We start from the raw sequence: 17,368 nt of genomic DNA, 5'->3' as shown, positions 1-17,368 counted from the left end.
CGCCGCCTCGAGGGTTATTGATTTACAGGCGCAGCAACTGTGGCTTAAGCCTTTAAGGCACTGAAGCGACGGCGGATGTTTAACACAACTAAATTATTTTTTACTCATTGGTGCTGGCTTGGCTGTTTTCAGGTATCCCCGCGGTCTGAGGGTTGGTCCTGCCAACCCGGCTGCACCGCACAGCACGGCTACAGCTCCTCGAAAGCGTATTTATCCCAGAAAAGTGATGTGGGATCCGTAACCCAGGAACGTTATTGGTAACTTTATTGAGAAGATGAAGCTGCCAGCTGTCAAAACCTCACAGTCCCTGAACCCATGTCACAACATGAAGCAGGGAGTGTGTTGTTACTTTTTATGATGTTCACTACTTGGCCCTTTACTAGTTGATGAAACACCCTTTCCTGAGCAAGTTACAATCGCACACCATCACTGCAAGTGGGATATCGATGAAATAGCCTCTGTAGTCCTTGCGTTGTCTCTTACTGAGGGGCCAGTGAGTGGCTTCACAGGGTCAATTAGTGGTTTCACACTGGACCTGCCCAGGCACCTCAGCCGTGCAGGAGTGCTGGCCTCCACGTTTTCCCAGTCTCATCACATTAGAAACACTAATCAGCAGCCTCCTGACAACCCCCACATCTCCGGATAACCCATATTTCTCTGTTTTGTGGAATCAGGAAATCTTAAGTGACCTTTCAAGCAAAGATTAAACTGGAGACCATTCATCCCGTACCCAGGTTTGTCACATATTCCCTTTCCTCCAACTACTTTTAACTTAATTGGTTTTCTTCTATAACACTGAATATTTTCAGAAGAGAATCTCACAGCCTCACCTACAGCTTCATAGTTAGAGAATTTGTTCCCTCTCCTTATACTCATTAATTAAAGACAAAATATTTAAAATTTCTTTTTATTTCACTTAAGAAATACTTCACTTAAGCAAATAGTGTTTTATTTTGTACCTTCTCTTTTTAGGAGTTTGACATCACCATAAGGTATCCTAAGTTTTCAATATTTGCTGCATAGTTCAGTATTCAGACACAAGAACTCACTGTGGGGGGAAAAAATCGTGGAGTTTGAACAACTGATTCCATGAAATTCTTGCTCTTAGTGAATAAAATATTGCAGGGACATAAATACATAGTATCAATCCCAACTACCTCATCCAGTACAACTTTTGCTCTTGAAACTGAAACACCTTCTGCATTATGATGACTGTACTTCTTTACATCATTAAATAAATACAAAATGATAGCGCTGAAGTCACTTCTGAAACAACTTATCCAAGGATTGTTTGCTTTGTAGTTCCAACTACTAAGGAAAGGACACAAATGATAACAAAGCTAAATTATCAGCTGTTCAGCTGGCAAAGCAAGCACCACTTATTGCTCTGTGCAATATCAGACAGCTGCTGCACTGAAGTGGCTGAAGGTAGAATCTCCCTCATCCATCCTCACATTAATCTTCTTTTCACATAAAAGGACATTTCATAAAGCCTGGCCGGTTAATCTTTCCTCAAAATGCTAAATAAATCCCACGTGGAAGGGAAAAAGAGCAAGCTGAAATAGTGTCATTGTGGAGGCCAGTTGTCATTTTAGCCAGAGCTGAGCTCTCTTTGGGCACAGCATGTTCTGGGGAGAGAAATGGGCTTTTTCTGCAGCTGTTTTAGGAATGGGGACACATTTGATATTAAGTAAATCCTCAACATCTGGGCATATTAGCAATGCATTTACACCACTATCAGTTGTCCTCTAATGTTTTAGCAAAGTTAACCTCTGACTCCAAGTCATTTGCACATTTATTTACCAAATAAATTGTTTACCCATTTTTTTCTGTTTACCAAAATACCCTCTATGACTATAAGTACTTCAGAAAAATATATGTTATCTGCTCCGTGTTTTCACCTCATATCTCTCAACCCCAGAAGCAGCTTTTAAAAAGTGCAATCCCATTTATAACCTGACAGCTTTTAAATCAAAGGAGCAGCAAGCACTGACTCTATTTTAAACATCCACAACAGAGCAATCTCAGTGTTTTCTGAGGTTTCTACCAGGGAATTCTTTGGAATAGCTAGAGACTGGCAGCTGCTCACAGACAGTGGGGATATCAGAAGATCCAGGCTGGGTGTTAATCATAGATCCACTCATGAGCACAGCTTCTGTAATCAACCAGTTCTTCAGGAGTGAACCATAAATTGATCTCTGTCTCAGCACTTTCCACAGAATCACTGCCATGAATGATGTTCCTAGGAAAAGAAAAGGTGAATATAAGAGTAAGAGAATTCTTAAAGTAAAGCAAGCTTCTTGTTTTGAAGTGGTTCCCATTATGGACAGGAGCTTTAAGTAACAGTAAAGTAGGAAAAGACACAGCATAGGCAGTGCCAGCTTTGCTCCTCATTGTTGTCTCTGGGGACAACCACAACTTGATTTCCATCCTTAGATCCTAACATGACATGGGCACAGGGAATGGCAGCTCCATGTGTAAGACAGAGAAGGATGGAGCACAGTTCCTGCAGATATCATGACATAACACTTGGCATTTAGTGCCTTTGGATGATACCAGAAGTTTTAAAATTTACCTTCCAACTTGGACACAGAAGTCCCCACGAATAGTGCCAGGCTTGGAATCAAATGGATTGGTTTCTCCCAGCATCACCCTTCCAGTCTTAATCACATTAAGACCTTCCCACACCTTAAAGAAAAAAAAATTCCACTGAGATTATTAAATTTTAGCAGCAGTTAAATTATACCATCCACAAGAACACCGGGCTGTCCATCATGGCACAAATCACCATCTGAATATTTGTCATAGTGAGACATATTTTATCTCCAATTCTTCTGTCAGATTCTTGAAGCATCTGCTCACATGGTCCTTTCTGTACAACCCTCCTCCTCACCCAGTGTGGGGAGAGAATGATTTTCCATCTCAGTATGTCAAACAGCCTCACAGAGCTGTCTGCTCATGGGAGAGCTGGACCTCAACTATTTTAGAAATACATTATCAAGGAGAAAAAGGGAAATAGAGTAAAAATATTCCACCATCCTTTTTCAGTTTGCTTACTACATGGCATGTCAGTGGGGCTTTTGTGCAGGTTTACTGTTTCTCAAGGTCCTGGTTTTGATTCCCTTTTGTCCTGTCCTCTTCCTCAACAAAATGACTCAAAGGAGAAAAAGATTATGAGAAAAGATTAAAGAAAAAGGAGTTAACAGCACATCTTCCTAATTATAGTATTTGAATCCAGATTTTTAAATCCTTTTTGAAATAAACTAGAATCCAACAGGTGACACAATCTCATTGCAGGGAAGACCATCAAGCAGTGTGGTTTTCTTGCTAGGAACTCACCATGGCTACGACAGGTCCTGAGTGCATGTATTGCACCAGGCCATCGTAAAACGGCCGGTCCTTGAGGTCGATGTAGTGTTCCCTCAGAAGGTCCTCAGAGGCCTGGGTTAAAAACCATCCAGACAGAGAAAAAAGCTTACAGTAAGAACTTAAGACCGTAGTGAAATCACAGAGATTAACCACAGAGCACTGGTAATCCTGAAACTTGCACGCACTTCAAAATTCTGCATTTCTAGCATCTTTCTAGGAGCACTTTTGGTCGATATAAATTTGAACTGTTTGCTTTAACCCCAGCTCAACTTAGAAAAGTTTCTGCTGCCAATACAGGCAATTTATGTGACCTGTGATTTGTGAAAGATACTCAAAGATATTTATTAGGCATAGGATGCACCTGAAAGAATATTCTCTTCAGACTAAGGACATCAGGATACTAAAATTAGCGTGCTTAGCGCGTCTAAAGCATTTAGCCAGAGCTGGGAATTGGAACTTTTCCAAAAACATCCCAAGTACGACTTCTCAAAATTTCAGTTTTAAATGTTACAGAGGCCACATTTGTTGTTATAGCATGCTGCTCTATTTGAAGGCTGCAGCTGATATATAAAAGCAGACACAGCAATTAAGGAGAGCTTACATGTACTAATTTCATGGCCACCAGTTTGAACCCTTTCAGCTCAAAGCGTTTGATGATCTCCCCCACCAGCCCCCTCTGGACCCCATCAGGCTTGATGGCGATGAAGGTGCGCTCATCGATGGCAGCCATGGTCCTGAGGAGGGAGAGAATAAAAGTTGTTATTCCAGGATTGTGCAAAATTGTGTAAAATCCCATCCCTTCTGCTATCAGTGTAATTAGATTGGCTGCATCTGAGGGTCAGTAATCCACTGTCTGCAACGTTTGGACAAACCAGTGACCGCACACGGGTTTCCCCAAGTGCTGCAGGAGTGAGTTTGAAGCAGTGGAAGGGTGCCAAGTGTAGGAACAATCAGCGAATACTGAAATCAGAAACGCTCTGAACGGAAAGGATCACACGGATCCATCTTCCAGCGCCGTGCAATAAATTAATAGATTAACCCACAATTTCACCTGGAAACCAGCAGGACCGGAGGGGCTCCGAGCCCCGCGCCGCTGCAGGGGCGTGTCCGCGCACACCTGAGCGGGCAGGGGAGGGACGCGGGGGGCTGCGGGGAGGCTCCGCGGGAATGCGGTGACGCTGTCCGGGGACAGAAGGTCCCTTCCCGCTGCACCGCAACCCGGTTTACCCGCTGGTGGCCCGGTGGCTCTAGCAACCTTGAAACCTCGTCCCCCGCTGGTGGGCCGGTGGCCGTGGCAAACGGTGTCCCCCGCTGGTGGCCTCTGTGAGTCTCGCAGCCCGTGTCCCCCGCTGTTTCCCGGTGGCCCTGGCAGCCCGTGTCCCGCCCTGGTGGCTCTCTCCAGCCGTGTCAGCGCGGGTCCCCGCCCGGCTTAGCCGTGCCCCCCGCACCGCGGTTGCCGTGGCGACAGCGCGGCCTCCCGCCCGCACAGAGCGCCGTTCCCGCGGGGGCGATTGGGGATCGATCCCTGTTCCCGATCCCCCGCCCGGGTCACACCAGCACCCACCCAGGGCCTCATCCCCTTAGAGCGGGGGTGCTGGGCTCACCCCTTCCAGCATTTCAGTCTTGCCTGCTGGATCCCGGTTTTTATTTAACAAAAGCCACGTAACGTTATTTTAATAAAAATCTCATTATCGTGCTGTTCTGCTTGTGTTTCCTCTTTAAAGAAGGTAATTAATTTTGTTTGGTTTTTTTCCGGTTATACTGTATTAGCTCTTTGAGTCAAAAGACCCCTCAACCATTTACCACTGAGCTGCTTTGCCTTGAGCATTTTATTGCCTTTGAGAGAATTGAGGATAAAGCAACCGGATGGAAATCCGTGCTTGTCCTGGTTTTGTTTCCCCAACTGGGATGAACTTCCTGGGCTCCACTCCCTGGCTGTTCTTGAAAGCAAAACAATGAAGATTTCACTTCCCTCAGGGCAGGACTTTACTGCTTGACAGGGATAAGGTCAGCTTTTTGATAACATGGATTTCCTTTCTTGGGATCCCTTCTCTTCCCCACAATTCATCACACATCCATGTGGTCCTTTGTGTTCTGGTGGGAGACTCCAGATCTGACCTAAGCATCTATTCAACCAACCTGTTTCGTTATATTCAGGGTCTTTTGTCATCATACTTTCCAAGATCTCTGATTTAATAAATGGTATTTTAAAAAAAAAAGCATCATACATTCTAGCAAGACCTCCTTGAGGTTATTTAGGAATTAGAGTTTCTGAGTATTCTCCTGACAGTGCCAATCCAATTTACTCTCTTGCTTCAATACACATTTATTTAAGATGTTTCATACTACTTAAACAAACTCTGATGCTGTAATCTTCACTATGGAAAAATAATATATAAAAATAGAAGAAAGGTCTCTAGAAACAGGATGTTTAGAAAAATACTAAGTTTAAAGCAGCAATAGGGCATTTATTTACAGCCCTGTTAAATCTACATAATTTAATGATTAAAGCTTAGGACTTGCCCTAAGGTGGGCAAGCACAACTTCCAGTTTTACCATAGGTCTGGTCTGTGATCTTCACCAAGTCTTTTAACCTCATTAAATAAGGGTCAACTCTGTCACTTTTGAGATTAATCCATGATTAGCAGAGCAAGTTGGACATCACATGGTGCATGAAACACCACAGAAGAAGGCTTCGTGTTATTGTTACTGTACAAAGGAACTTTTGCTGATTGCAAATTTTACCAAGATCACTTATTGGAAATGACATGTTTATCTAAAATGTGAAGAAGTAGAGAGTCTAGACAAATAATTTCCAAAAAATGGACTGATCATGGGAGAGAAGTAAACACCTTCAAAGTTCTCCGTGAGTGAACTAAGTGTAATTGCTGAGCTCAAACCATTTCCACATTACTTAAAACCAGTAGAGATTTTTAAAACTGGCCTGAGGCAAAGGACTGACTGTGAATGTCTCCAGACTTCAGGAGAACTTAGCACAGCTCCAGCTTTGCTGCTTTGGCCCCAGCTTTACACTGGTCTCAGCTCACAGCCTCTGTCTGTACCACCCAGAATATTTGGGGTTCCCATAAAAAATCATATTTTGTGCTGTGGCCTTCTTGCTCCTTGTAACCAGAGTCCTCACTCTGACATTTTTTGTTGCTCCAGGATATCCTACTCTTCCTTTAGCTGAGTGAGCTATCATTCATCAGTCTTTACCTTGATTTCTGTTGTGCTTTAAGGTACAAAGCACTATAAAATTAAGCTTTTACAAAAATTCCTTCCCCTGGGTAAAGTCCCAACTAAACTCTTCTAACCCCAGAGCGATCTGAGGGCTGATTTTCTTCCCTGGTAATTTGCAAATCAATTCACTTTCTAATTAATTGTTATTTCTAGGGATAGATTTTTCTTATTACCCAGAAAACTGATTTTTTTTGTAAATCAGTTCTTTCCACAAGAATGTGCTGGCATTGTACTCCACTAATTACTAAAAAGAGCCACTACTTTCAAGTTACAAAGTCAGTACTATCAGGTTTGTTTGTGCTGTTTCATATGCTTGACTAGTGTGCTAAATTGACAGCTCATCCTTAAGGTCCCTTAATCTCCTGGCAAGAAAGTGGAATATCATTCCATACCTCCTTCTGTTTTTAATCCACCCCTGAGTTTCTGACCTCACACTGACTGCAAGGTGCATATAAAATGTGATCACTCTGGTAAGACTGTCAATAAGACACATTTTTACACCACTTAGACTTGTCTCCCAGGTAATTTTTTAGTTTGGCATCTTTTAAAATACTTCATTTATCCAAGTGAAAGAACCCCCAGATGGCCGGAAATAAAACACAAGCACAAATAATGGCCCTTTTATCTGTACTTGTCAGTTTGACTGCAAGTCTAGTGGCAGCAGCCAGCCTGTTCAGGGATGCTCCTGCTCTGTCTGGGAAGGAAAGCCACATCTCCCCATTTTGCTGACAGAAATAGGATAAAAATAGCATATCCTCAGAGCCACCTTTGCCACAGGCTGCCAGCAGACACCTTGACCCATTTCTGCCATCTCACATCTTTGAGCTGATGTGTTTGTGCCTTTTGCCAAGTAGGGTGGCAGTGACTGCAAACCCTGCACAGAGAACAGGATCTCTGGAAGATTCAAGGGGATTGGCACTTTTATCCTCACAACAATCTGGGATCTTCAGAGCTGTCCTCACATCATAGAGAGTTATGCATGAACGTGGTGAGGTCCAGGTTAAAAATCCATGGCAAGGAGATATGTCCTGCCAGCCTTGTCCCAGGAGCAGCACGGAGGTACCTTCCCACTGGAGCTGTTCCCAGCCTTCCTGCAAGGTCTGTTCAGGCTCAGAAAAGAAAAAAACATCCACGAATAACCCCCTACCCCAAAGGCTCTCAGTGCCTTCCACAACACAAAACACTGAGGTGAATGGGGAACTATGTACGACCTAAAGGGAGAGAGAAGTCCAGACACACAGATTCCCTCAGCACTCCTGCTTCAGGGAAAGGCTCTAATCTGTGGCAGACAACAGGCAAAACATGGAGGAGTTGCAGTTTTTCTCAGTGTATGTCTTGGGGATGGTTTTTTATCCCATATCCATTTTTGGTTTTATTTTTGTTATGTGTCCGGGGTGGTCGCTGCCCCCCCCTTCCCCAGCTCCGAGTGTATCGCAAAGGGTGAGAGCCAGCCTGGGATGTGCTGCAAGAGCTCGGGGCGAGGAATGGTTCCTTCCCTCCAGTGGGGCGATTCCGTCACAGCGGCCACGCCGCGCGGCGCCTTTGAATAGAGGTACTGTTGCTGTGTGGATTTTGCCCATTTCTTTTTTTTCCTTTCCCTTCGGCCCTGTGACTGGGCCTTGCTGGCTCGCTCCTCTGCTCCTTTGCTTGCCTGGGAGCCCAGAGCCAGTGCGTGCTGCGCCGGGAGCACGCTGTCCCCTGCCAGGGCCGCCCCCTCTGCACAGCCTGACCCCAAGACCAGACATCGCTGGTGAGCTTCCCAGGGGAGCGATTCCCTGCCCAGCCCCGCTTGCTCTGCCGCTGCCTCAGGGATTCCTGCTACCTTTTAACCCGATGCCCGGACACCCCGTGGCTTTCTGCTAGGGCTGCGGAGTTTCTGCTGTATTTGTTTGCTATCCTGGGTGTGCCCACCTCCGCCATTTCAACCACTTCTCCGAGGTTTCCTGCTACAGCTCATTCCGCCATCCGGAGGGGCACGGGGACAGCTGCCCCGGGGGTTTGCAAAGGAAGCTCCTTTTCTCTCTCTCCGGCCGTCCAGCCGCCATCGCCGTGTGGAGAGGCGGCCGAGCTGGCGGCACAGCGCCCCCTGCAGGCGCGGGGAATCGCCGCACCCGCCCTGCCCGGCCGGGAGCCAGCAGCGCCCCTGGCGGCCGCGAGCGGAGCTGCAGCGCGGGGAAGGTGCTGCGGCCGGGAGAGGCTGGGCCGGGTTTCTGCTTCTGGTGGTTGGTGCTGGCGTTGCTGCTGTTTGTTTGCCTTGTTATACACACATACACATAGATATACATGTAAAGAACTGCTATTCCTTTTCCCAGGTCTTTGCCTGAAAGCCCGCTAATTTCAGTTCTATTAATTTAGAGGGAAGGGGGTCCCATTTTCCATTCCAAGGCAGGTTTCTGCCTTCTTTGGCACCCGTCTTTCAAACCAGGATAGTGTACAACTGCTAAAGAGAAACAGGGAAAGAATAATCCCTTCATAGCAATCATTTCCAATAATTTAAATGAAAATTTCATTTGAAGAGATGTATAAGGGTACACGCCGTGTCTTTTAAAAATTAGTTTTTAGCTGGAATTATGTCATTTTTGGGTCATAATTAAAAGGCAAACAGCTTTTCTTTTGCAATGTTTATAAATAAATTTGTACTTCAACAAGTACCATGCCCTGGCCACACCATGTTAAATATTAGTTTGGGAGGATAATGATGTGTAAACAGGACTCACAATAAATCAAATATACAGGGCTGGAGTATTTTCTTCTTTGTCATTCCCACGCAGACTCACTGGCTCAGTACATGAAGAGACAAGGCAGCACATGCATTTAAAGCACAGTTCCTGCCTTAGAACCAGTCCAAATGAGAGAAAATTAAGTGCAAGGCTCTGCTGCTCTCCAGTGGAGCTGAATGCAATCACCACAGTTAAAATTCCACCCCTTCTGAAGCTTTCTGCTTTTTCTTAAGCACTCATTTCTTTGTTCCTGGACTGCTGCTGGGCCACCGAGTTACTCAGCTGTACATGTGATATTACATAATGAAAAATACTGATTTCCCCAAGTTCGAGTTGAATGATAGAAATTGCACCAGAGGAGGTTTAGAGAGGATATTAGGAAAAATTGCTTCACTGAAAGCACTGTGAAGCCCTGGCAGAGGCTGCCCAGGGCAATGATGAAGTTACCATCCCTGGAGGCATCTGAAAAATCTGCACATGTGGCACCTGGGGACACGGTTTAGTGGCGGCCTTGGCAGTGCTGGGTTAATGGATGGACTTGATGGTCTTCAAGGGTTTTTCCAACCTAAATAACTCCATTATAAAAATGAGGGATATGAAGCAACTCAGAAAATTTTCAGTCTCAGTAGGTATTTTCAAGTTTACCCTAAATGTCTGTAACAGCTCCCATTATTCCCATGACAGAACACATGATCCAGAATGGAACTCCCTGTTCCAAATCCTAGGAAAATCAGTCTCTCTCAGCAAGTGCAAGATGCCTTCTAAGCTGTATTAGTGCTTAAGAAAACAGGATTTCTGGTATTATCTGGAGACCTTATTAGAAAGGAAAGGCCTTTTTGCTGCCAGACACAAGTCAACACAGAGTCCCAGGCACAGTTTGGGAGCTGCGGTGTCCCAGAATCCAGGAGCTAAAATCCTAACTCCTCCAGTCATCCCTCAGTGAATCACTGGGTCTATTTGTGCCTCTGTGGGTGTGATAAACAGATACCCTGGGAGCTGTCAGACTGCATTGCCTCACATCTGCCATGCACAGAGGGAGCTGCCCAAGGGGCACCCCCACTCCACAACCCAACTGGAGCTCCCTGTCCTGCTCCCACACTAAGGGACTAAAGGGACTAAACTTACTCCTGCTGTCAGGAGCCCCCAGCCTCCACCCACAGTGCCAGGGCTTCAGTGTTCACTCTGGTGACCTGGAATATCTTGGCCTGTATCAGGAATAGTGTGGGCAACAGCACCAGGGAAGTGATCATCCTGCCATTCCTGACACTGCTGCGTTCAGTTTTGGGCCCCTCACTTTAAAAAGGACATTGAGGGGCCGGAGCGTGTCCAGAGAAGGGGAACAAGGCTTGTAAAGGGACTAGAAAACATGTCTTACGAGGCTGGGTTTGTTTAGTCTCAAAAAGAGGAGGCTCAGGGGTGACCTCACAGCTCTCTAGAACTACTGACAGGAGCGTGCTGTGAGGTGGGGATGTGACTCTTCTGCCTTGCCTGCAGAAAGAAAATGGCCTTAGGCTGAGATAGGGGAGATTCAGATTCAATATTAGAAAAATTTATTTTTACTGTTGGTGTGGTCAGGGGTTGGAAGGGGTTGCCCAGAGGGTTGGTGGAATCACACACTGGGTGATGTGGTTTAGCGGTTTAGGGGCTGCAGTGGCAGTGCCAGGTGCATGGTCAGACTGGCTGACAGAACCACAGGATGAACTAGGTTGGAAAAGACCTTTGAGATCATCCAGTCCAACCTATGACCCAACACCACCTCGTCAACCAGAGCATGGCACTGACTGCCACATCCAGTCTTTTCTTAAACACCTCCAGGGACAATGACACCTCCCTGGGCAGATGATTCCAATGTTCAATCACTCATTCTGTGAAGAATTTCTTCCTAATGTCCAACCTGAACCTCCCCTGCTGCACGAGGGCTGTGTACTCGTGTCCTGTCCCTTGTTCCCCGGGAGCAGAGACTGATCCTCACCTGGCTGCACCCTCCTGTCAGGGAGTTGGAGAGAGGGATAAGGTCTCCCCTGAGCCTTCTGTTCTCCAGGCTGAGCCCCCCCAGCTCCCTCAGCCGCTCCTCACAGGAATTGTGCTCCAGACCCTTCCCCAGCCTTGCTGCCCTTTTAAAGGTCTCTTCCACCCGTGACGATTCGGTGATTCTGTGACCCCTGGCACGCCTCCCACAGCCCAGCCCAGCCCTCCCCGTCCCCCCGGCGCCGCCTGCGCCCGCAGCCACCCCGTGACGTCACACCCCGCCTCCCGATGACATCACCGCGCAGACCCCGCCCCCGCGCTGACCTCACGGCCGTGGCCCCGCCCAGCGCCCCGTCCCGGCAGGCCCCGCCCGGCGCGGCGGGTGAGGTCAGAGGCGCGCGCCGCTCCCCGCCCGGCCCCGTCGAGGCTCCGCCGCCGCCGCCGCCGCAGGAGCCGCTCCGAGCAGGACCCGCCGGGCCCCGCCAGGCCCCGCACACCCCCCCGCCGCCGCCATGGAGCTGGCGGACGGCGTGGTGTACCAGGAGGACCCCGGCGGGCCCGGCCCCGCCATGATGTCGGAGCGGGTGTCGGGGCTGGCGGGCTCCATCTACCGCGAGTTCGAGCGGCTCATCGGGCGCTACGACGAGGAGGTGGTGGCCGAGCTGATGCCGCTGGTGGTGGCCGTGCTGGAGAACCTGGACTCGGTGTGCGCGCACAGCCAGGAGACCAGCGTGGAGCTGGAGCTGCTGCGGGACGACAACGAGCAGCTGCTCACGCAGTACGAGCGGGAGAAGGCGCTGCGCAAACAGGCCGAGGAGGTGAGCGCGGCGCCGGGCCGGGGCCGGGGCGGCTCCGCGGGGGCGGCCGCACCTTCCGCGCTGGGCCCGCCCGGGGCAGTGCGGGCGGCGCCGGGAGCCCCTGCCGGGCAGCGAGAACCGGGGCTGCCCCGTCCGGGCGCGGGGCCGGAGCCGCCGGTGACGAGTTGGGGTCGCGATGCGGCTCGGGAGGAGGATGAGGAGGACGGGCAGTCCCTCCCGGTCCGTGCGGCTCGGCCGCAGCGGGACCCGTCCGTGCGGCTCCGTGTGCCCGCGGTGCGCTGAGCGGCTCGTCCCGGAGGGATCCCCGGTAGCCGCTGCGGAGCGCTGCGCTGCCGGTAGGGCCGCGGGAGGGGAGCGGAGCAAACATGGAACCGTGCGCCGGCTGCGCTGTCGCGGCCCCGCGGGATGCTCCCCGCGGAAGGAGGCGGGCTGTCCATTTTTGCAAAAATAGTGACAACGCATTGCAAAAACCGTCAAATACACAGTGTCTAGGCTGAAGCTCTTCAGAGTTGGCACGTAAAGCTGCAGGCAGCAACAGGTGGTGTGGACTCTCCAGTGACATCGACTGTGACTTGGGATGTTAGGTGGTTTTATTTCACTTTTTGTACCAAGAATAACTTCAACATAAATAAGCTTGCGGTGCATTATCTTCTGTGACATTATAAAGCAATACAATAGGAAGCAGCTGTGTAGGATAACTTCCTCCAGCTCATTGTCTTGTCAAACTCCTGAAGGAAATTGGATTGGCAGCATTATCTGTAATAGAACAAACCATCTTACAAGTCTATTTCCAGACTCCTTGTCCTGCGCTTATCTCTCTGGTTGTGCTTGCCTTCTAAATTTTCCAAAAATCAGAAGAACAACCACACTGAGGGTAAACACAATATTGACAGTGAAAGCTTAATTTAAAAACCATTAGCCCTGTACAAATATTTGTTTGTTTCTGTTATAAGCGAGTGCAAAATGTTGTCTGCAGGTTATTCCAGGACTCAGTTTCTTATGAAGTGCTGTGATATGAATGGTGTCCCCCCAACTCTTGGGCTGATAGATTGTTCATCCTCCTTGTCAAACATGTGGTGGTTTTATGATGCCTTATGGACTCCAGTCAGGGGACTGGAGTTGCCACACTATTTCTGACACAAGCTGATGTAAAAGGCTCTTCTAGAAAATATGTTTTTATTGAGAGTAATAGGAAGAGACTGACAAATAATTTCTCAACTAATTAATGAGAAAATCTATCAGGCTTGAAGCACAAGCAGCATTTGCCAGATTGAAAAAAGCAGGCCTTGGGCAGCAGGACAGAAACCATACCAATACGATGAAACAGAACATGGGGTTAATTGTGTTGTTGTGGCTCTTCAGGAGCTGTATGTGCCTGTATTGGTAGTGTCCTTCTCTGCCATCTCCATTTCTGTGTGTCATGATAAATTAACGTGAGAGGACAGGCTTTATGCAGTCAAAGAACGAGTGCTCATGCTGCAAGACAGCTGACTGATGCTTTCCAAAGTACAGTTAGACCAAAGACCTTATTTTCATGGTAAGCATAAAGGTCATTTTTGTGATGTGCTGAGGTCATTGTGCTGTACAGGTGTGGAAGTGTCAGGTACAGCCTGGTGTGTTCAGGAGAGGCATGTGTGTTAGTCAGGCATGGTTGTTGAATTATGTTTTTTGATGCTGAGATAACCTGATGGGTGCAGTATGGTTGAAATAAAAGGAGGGAACAGAAATGTAACGCTATTTTCCTTGGGCAAAAAGTTGCTGGCTTAGCACATTTCTTTCATTGTGGAGTTTGGTTGTGTCATCTGGTGGCAAAAAGGAGAATTTTGAGCTGCTAAGTTCAATATTTATCATCTGTTCATAGAAATCACGCAATGATTTGGGTTGGAAGGGACCTTAAAGTTCATGTCACTCCAATCCCTGCCATGGGCAGGGACACCTTCCACTAGACTAGGTTGCTCCAAGCCCTGTCCAACCTGCCCTTGAGCAGGGATGGGGCAGCCACAGCTTCTCTGGGCAATTAACACAGCTTCTTTTGCTTTCTGTTATAGGAAATCTTATTTGCAGCAGTATCTTAATGAATGTTAAATAGTTTACTCTTGGAGTAGGGGGTCTCCTTACCCCATTTTTGTAATTTGCCTTCTTTATTTCCTGTGCTTAAAAAGTGTTACTAAAGAAACATCTTGGAAGTTGTTGCCTGTGGATTTCTGAAATAATGTTTTTTAAAAATCACCTTGACAGAAGTTCTGGGCCTACTTCTCACCCCTCTGGGTAACAGTCTTGATCTTTGCAGTTCTGCAAAGTCACGTGTCTGAGTTCTAATGTTTTAGGTTTTTTGATTCCTTTGCTGAAGGAACGGAGGAACCAGCTGCTCTGCTGTTCTGCTTCCAGTTCTTACCTTCCCACTTGGTGACTGTGAGGCAACAATTCATGCCCCAAAGAAGTGGGAGAGGAACCAGCATTTGTGCTTCTCCTATTTTATACCCTGATAAGAGTTACTTCTGCAGCAATGTTCTGTTCCAGACCTGCACTTGTGGCTGGCAGGTGTTTTGTGTGCACTTGAAAACACGATAAAATCTACTCCTTTTAGCCATGCCAAATTAGGATATCTTTTAGCTTTTCTGCTGTTGGTGGGATTAAGCTGTTTTTGAAATCTTTTGCAACCATGAAAAAGGATTTACCACCAGTAAAATTGGTTTAAGTCATAGCATGAACTTGATGTCTGTTTTTTCTTCCCAGAGGTAACTTTCTTCCTTAGGATTGTATGTTGAGTAAACACTGCGCAGTAAGAGTTTAAGTTTAATTTTTCATTTGAGAGAACAAAGCTGAGATGCATTTTACAGAGGACTTTCATTCCATTTTGCAGCTATCAGGTTGTTTTCATTGTCATGTGTTCTGCTGTGCCCAAGTCCATCTGAGCTGGCTTTTTAGGTGATTTTTTTTTTCTCCCTGCTCCAGGAAGAACTTGCCATTGGCTGGGAATCTGGCATTGTTGCAATACACATTGCTGAAGGACATGTCATGGAGTAATAAAGATTGCCAAGTGGGTGGGATCCTGACATCAGATGTGCTCAGCATTGCACCTGGCTCCTGTGACAGGAAAACAAGTCCAGATATAAAGAGACAGAAGACGACATAAATATAGGAAGAAATATTTCATTTGGCTAATAATGTGCTACTGAGTGCTTCAATGGTTGTGTGCAGGACACAGGGTTCCAAGCGTGCTGGGATGTTGTGTAGTCTGAGTTCATATTTATTGCAAAGATCTCTGCAAACTTTCAAGTAGGTTTAAAATTGATTACATAAAGATTTTTGAGTTTAGTTTGTCAGGGACTTTTTCACACTTTTTATATGAGGTCTTTAAGAACAGGTTGGACAAAGGTCTGAAATGACACACTTGATCCTGCTGGGAGAAAAAGGGAAGGATTAAATGGGAGTTGCCAAACATGGCTGATGAAGGTATCACAGGTTGGGTTTCAGTAGCAGACACATGCAGGAGGAGCTATGCATCACATCCTGTGTTACACCTCATCATAGCCTACTCAAAACTAGGATCCATGCATCCAACACTGAGCATCAGAACCTGGAAACAAGATGACCTTTTAAGGATCATTCCAGCTGTATTTTCTGTAATCTTATATAATTTGGTCTGGTTGTTTTAAAAGATAGGTTGGTGTCCTTCAGCTTGCTCTTAAGAAGAAAAAAAAAAAAAGTAGCAAAAATCTCACTTCTCTTTAGAGTTGTAAGATACATCTTTGTTGCCCAAACAGGACATCACTTAAAATGAGGAAAACTAGATTTTTGTCTGAGTGTTTTGTATAACCAGTAGCTGGAGTTGAAATGAGAGGATGGCTATTGAGTGCCTAACATGTTCCTACATATCCTGCTTTATTTACATTAAACAGTACAGGAAATATGCAGTATTTGAGTGTATTGTCAATGTAGATGAAAAAAAAATCTTTTAATAAGGGTGCTCAGCCTGTCCTTGGCTGCTGTGGTGGTTTATCTGACTAGTTCTTCTGTCATACTTGTGCAGGCTTAGTCAAGATGTGGTGATCAATCTGCTGGGTCTGTGTCTATGATTATACTATCACCAGAAGGAAAAATGAAACCAAATAAAAATATTAAAAGTCCAAAGTTCTCAATCCCAAGATTTGATCAGGTATAGTTTACAGCAGGGGAGGGAAGAATACTCAGCTGTAATTACAGAAATGCTTTAAAGCATAGTAATGTAGATTTGAACTTCAACAAAATGAAGGTAAACTAGTGGAAGGTAACAAAATTGTTCAAGGCAAAACCAGTTTTACCACTTGCAGTTGAAGAACTTGAGAGGAAATACAAAATTATATCTATGTTTAGTTTCATGAGTAATGATGACATTAGTGGCTCTGAATGGCTGTTAGTTATTCATGGGTGTAATTGTCCCTGGCCTTTTGCAAGCTATGAGACATTTTTGGGAAATCATCAGAGAAACAACTAAACAAAGATGTTACAGTTTTATATTTATTCTTTCATGTTTTCCCATGTTTAATGTAACAAACTGTGTTGGTCTTTAGCCCCAGTGCCAAATTTGCATCAAACTTTGAAGCCCTTTTTGAAAAGGGAGTTTGCCAAGAATAGGCCAGACATGACTTGAATGTAAAGAGGGCAAAAGTCTTGAATCAGTTACTACAAAGAAGCCATGAAACAAGCTTAAACATTGAGGTTTTCAGCATTACATTGAGTAACTAATATTCCCAAACTTCGTGTGGAGGGGGTGGAAAGATTTCTGCACATCTGTGTTTGAAGAGGGATTTTTGATGGCAGCACCCAAAGCAGAGCTACGAGGGCTGTTTCTCAATTTTGTCATGGTTTAACTTCAAGCACAGTCATATGAACGCCGTGCCCAGTCCTGTGATAGCTGTGCAGAGCTTGTCTGAAAGGAACTCTTGTTACACTTCATAGATTTTGCTGCATTTCTACATCTGAAGTACTTTTTAGTCAGAACTTCTTCTGATGACCCTGCTAAACTGAAGCCCTTTTCATAAGGTTATGAATTTCTGCTTTTGTAAAAGCTCTAAAACGCACTGGCTAAGATGTAGTAGTAGTTTATTAACAGTTGATATGTGATCATTTGAAATATTTTTCCCACTAAATTCTCCTGACAATACATAGGAAAAAAATACTCCAGTCAGACGACTGTTTTCAAGTTGCTGCCTTCACTGTCTCTTTTCTTCCGTGTGGTCCTCAGGTGCCTTTGCCTCTTTAACTGTCTTG

The 17,368-nt window shown here is 46.2% G+C and overlaps 2 protein-coding genes across 8 annotated transcripts in view; one reads left to right on the top strand and one right to left on the bottom strand.

The window, feature by feature from the left end:
* Positions 1 to 891: 891 nt before the first annotated feature.
* On the bottom strand, positions 892 to 4,789 carry LOC120410992 (nucleoside diphosphate kinase-like). The gene is made up of 5 exons (XM_039562609.1): positions 4,625 to 4,789; positions 3,971 to 4,103; positions 3,340 to 3,441; positions 2,576 to 2,688; positions 892 to 2,242 (listed from the first exon to the last, which is right to left on the bottom strand). Exons 2-5 carry the CDS (start codon positions 4,097 to 4,099, stop codon positions 2,125 to 2,127), a joined length of 462 nt encoding a protein of 153 aa, XP_039418543.1. The 5' UTR covers positions 4,100 to 4,103; positions 4,625 to 4,789; the 3' UTR covers positions 892 to 2,124.
* Positions 4,790 to 11,739: 6,950 nt separating this feature from the next.
* The window catches only part of SPAG9 (sperm associated antigen 9), a 61,812-nt gene continuing 56,183 nt past the window's right edge, over positions 11,740 to 17,368 (top strand). For 6 of the 7 annotated variants that reach the window (XM_039562105.1, XM_039562103.1, XM_039562106.1 and 3 more), the window contains exon 1: positions 11,740 to 12,115. In XM_039562105.1, coding sequence (XP_039418039.1) covers positions 11,810 to 12,115 — 306 coding nt within the window. In that variant the 5' untranslated portion in view covers positions 11,740 to 11,809. The remainder of the gene's footprint in view (positions 12,116 to 17,368) is intronic. The other variant, XM_039562107.1, reaches the window with a different exon arrangement.

Source organism: Corvus cornix, chromosome 18, assembly GCF_000738735.6.
Source record: "Corvus cornix cornix isolate S_Up_H32 chromosome 18, ASM73873v5, whole genome shotgun sequence".
In the NCBI taxonomy this organism is placed as follows: Eukaryota; Metazoa; Chordata; class Aves; order Passeriformes; family Corvidae; genus Corvus; species Corvus cornix.
This window is presented reverse-complemented; position numbering and strand designations above follow the sequence as displayed.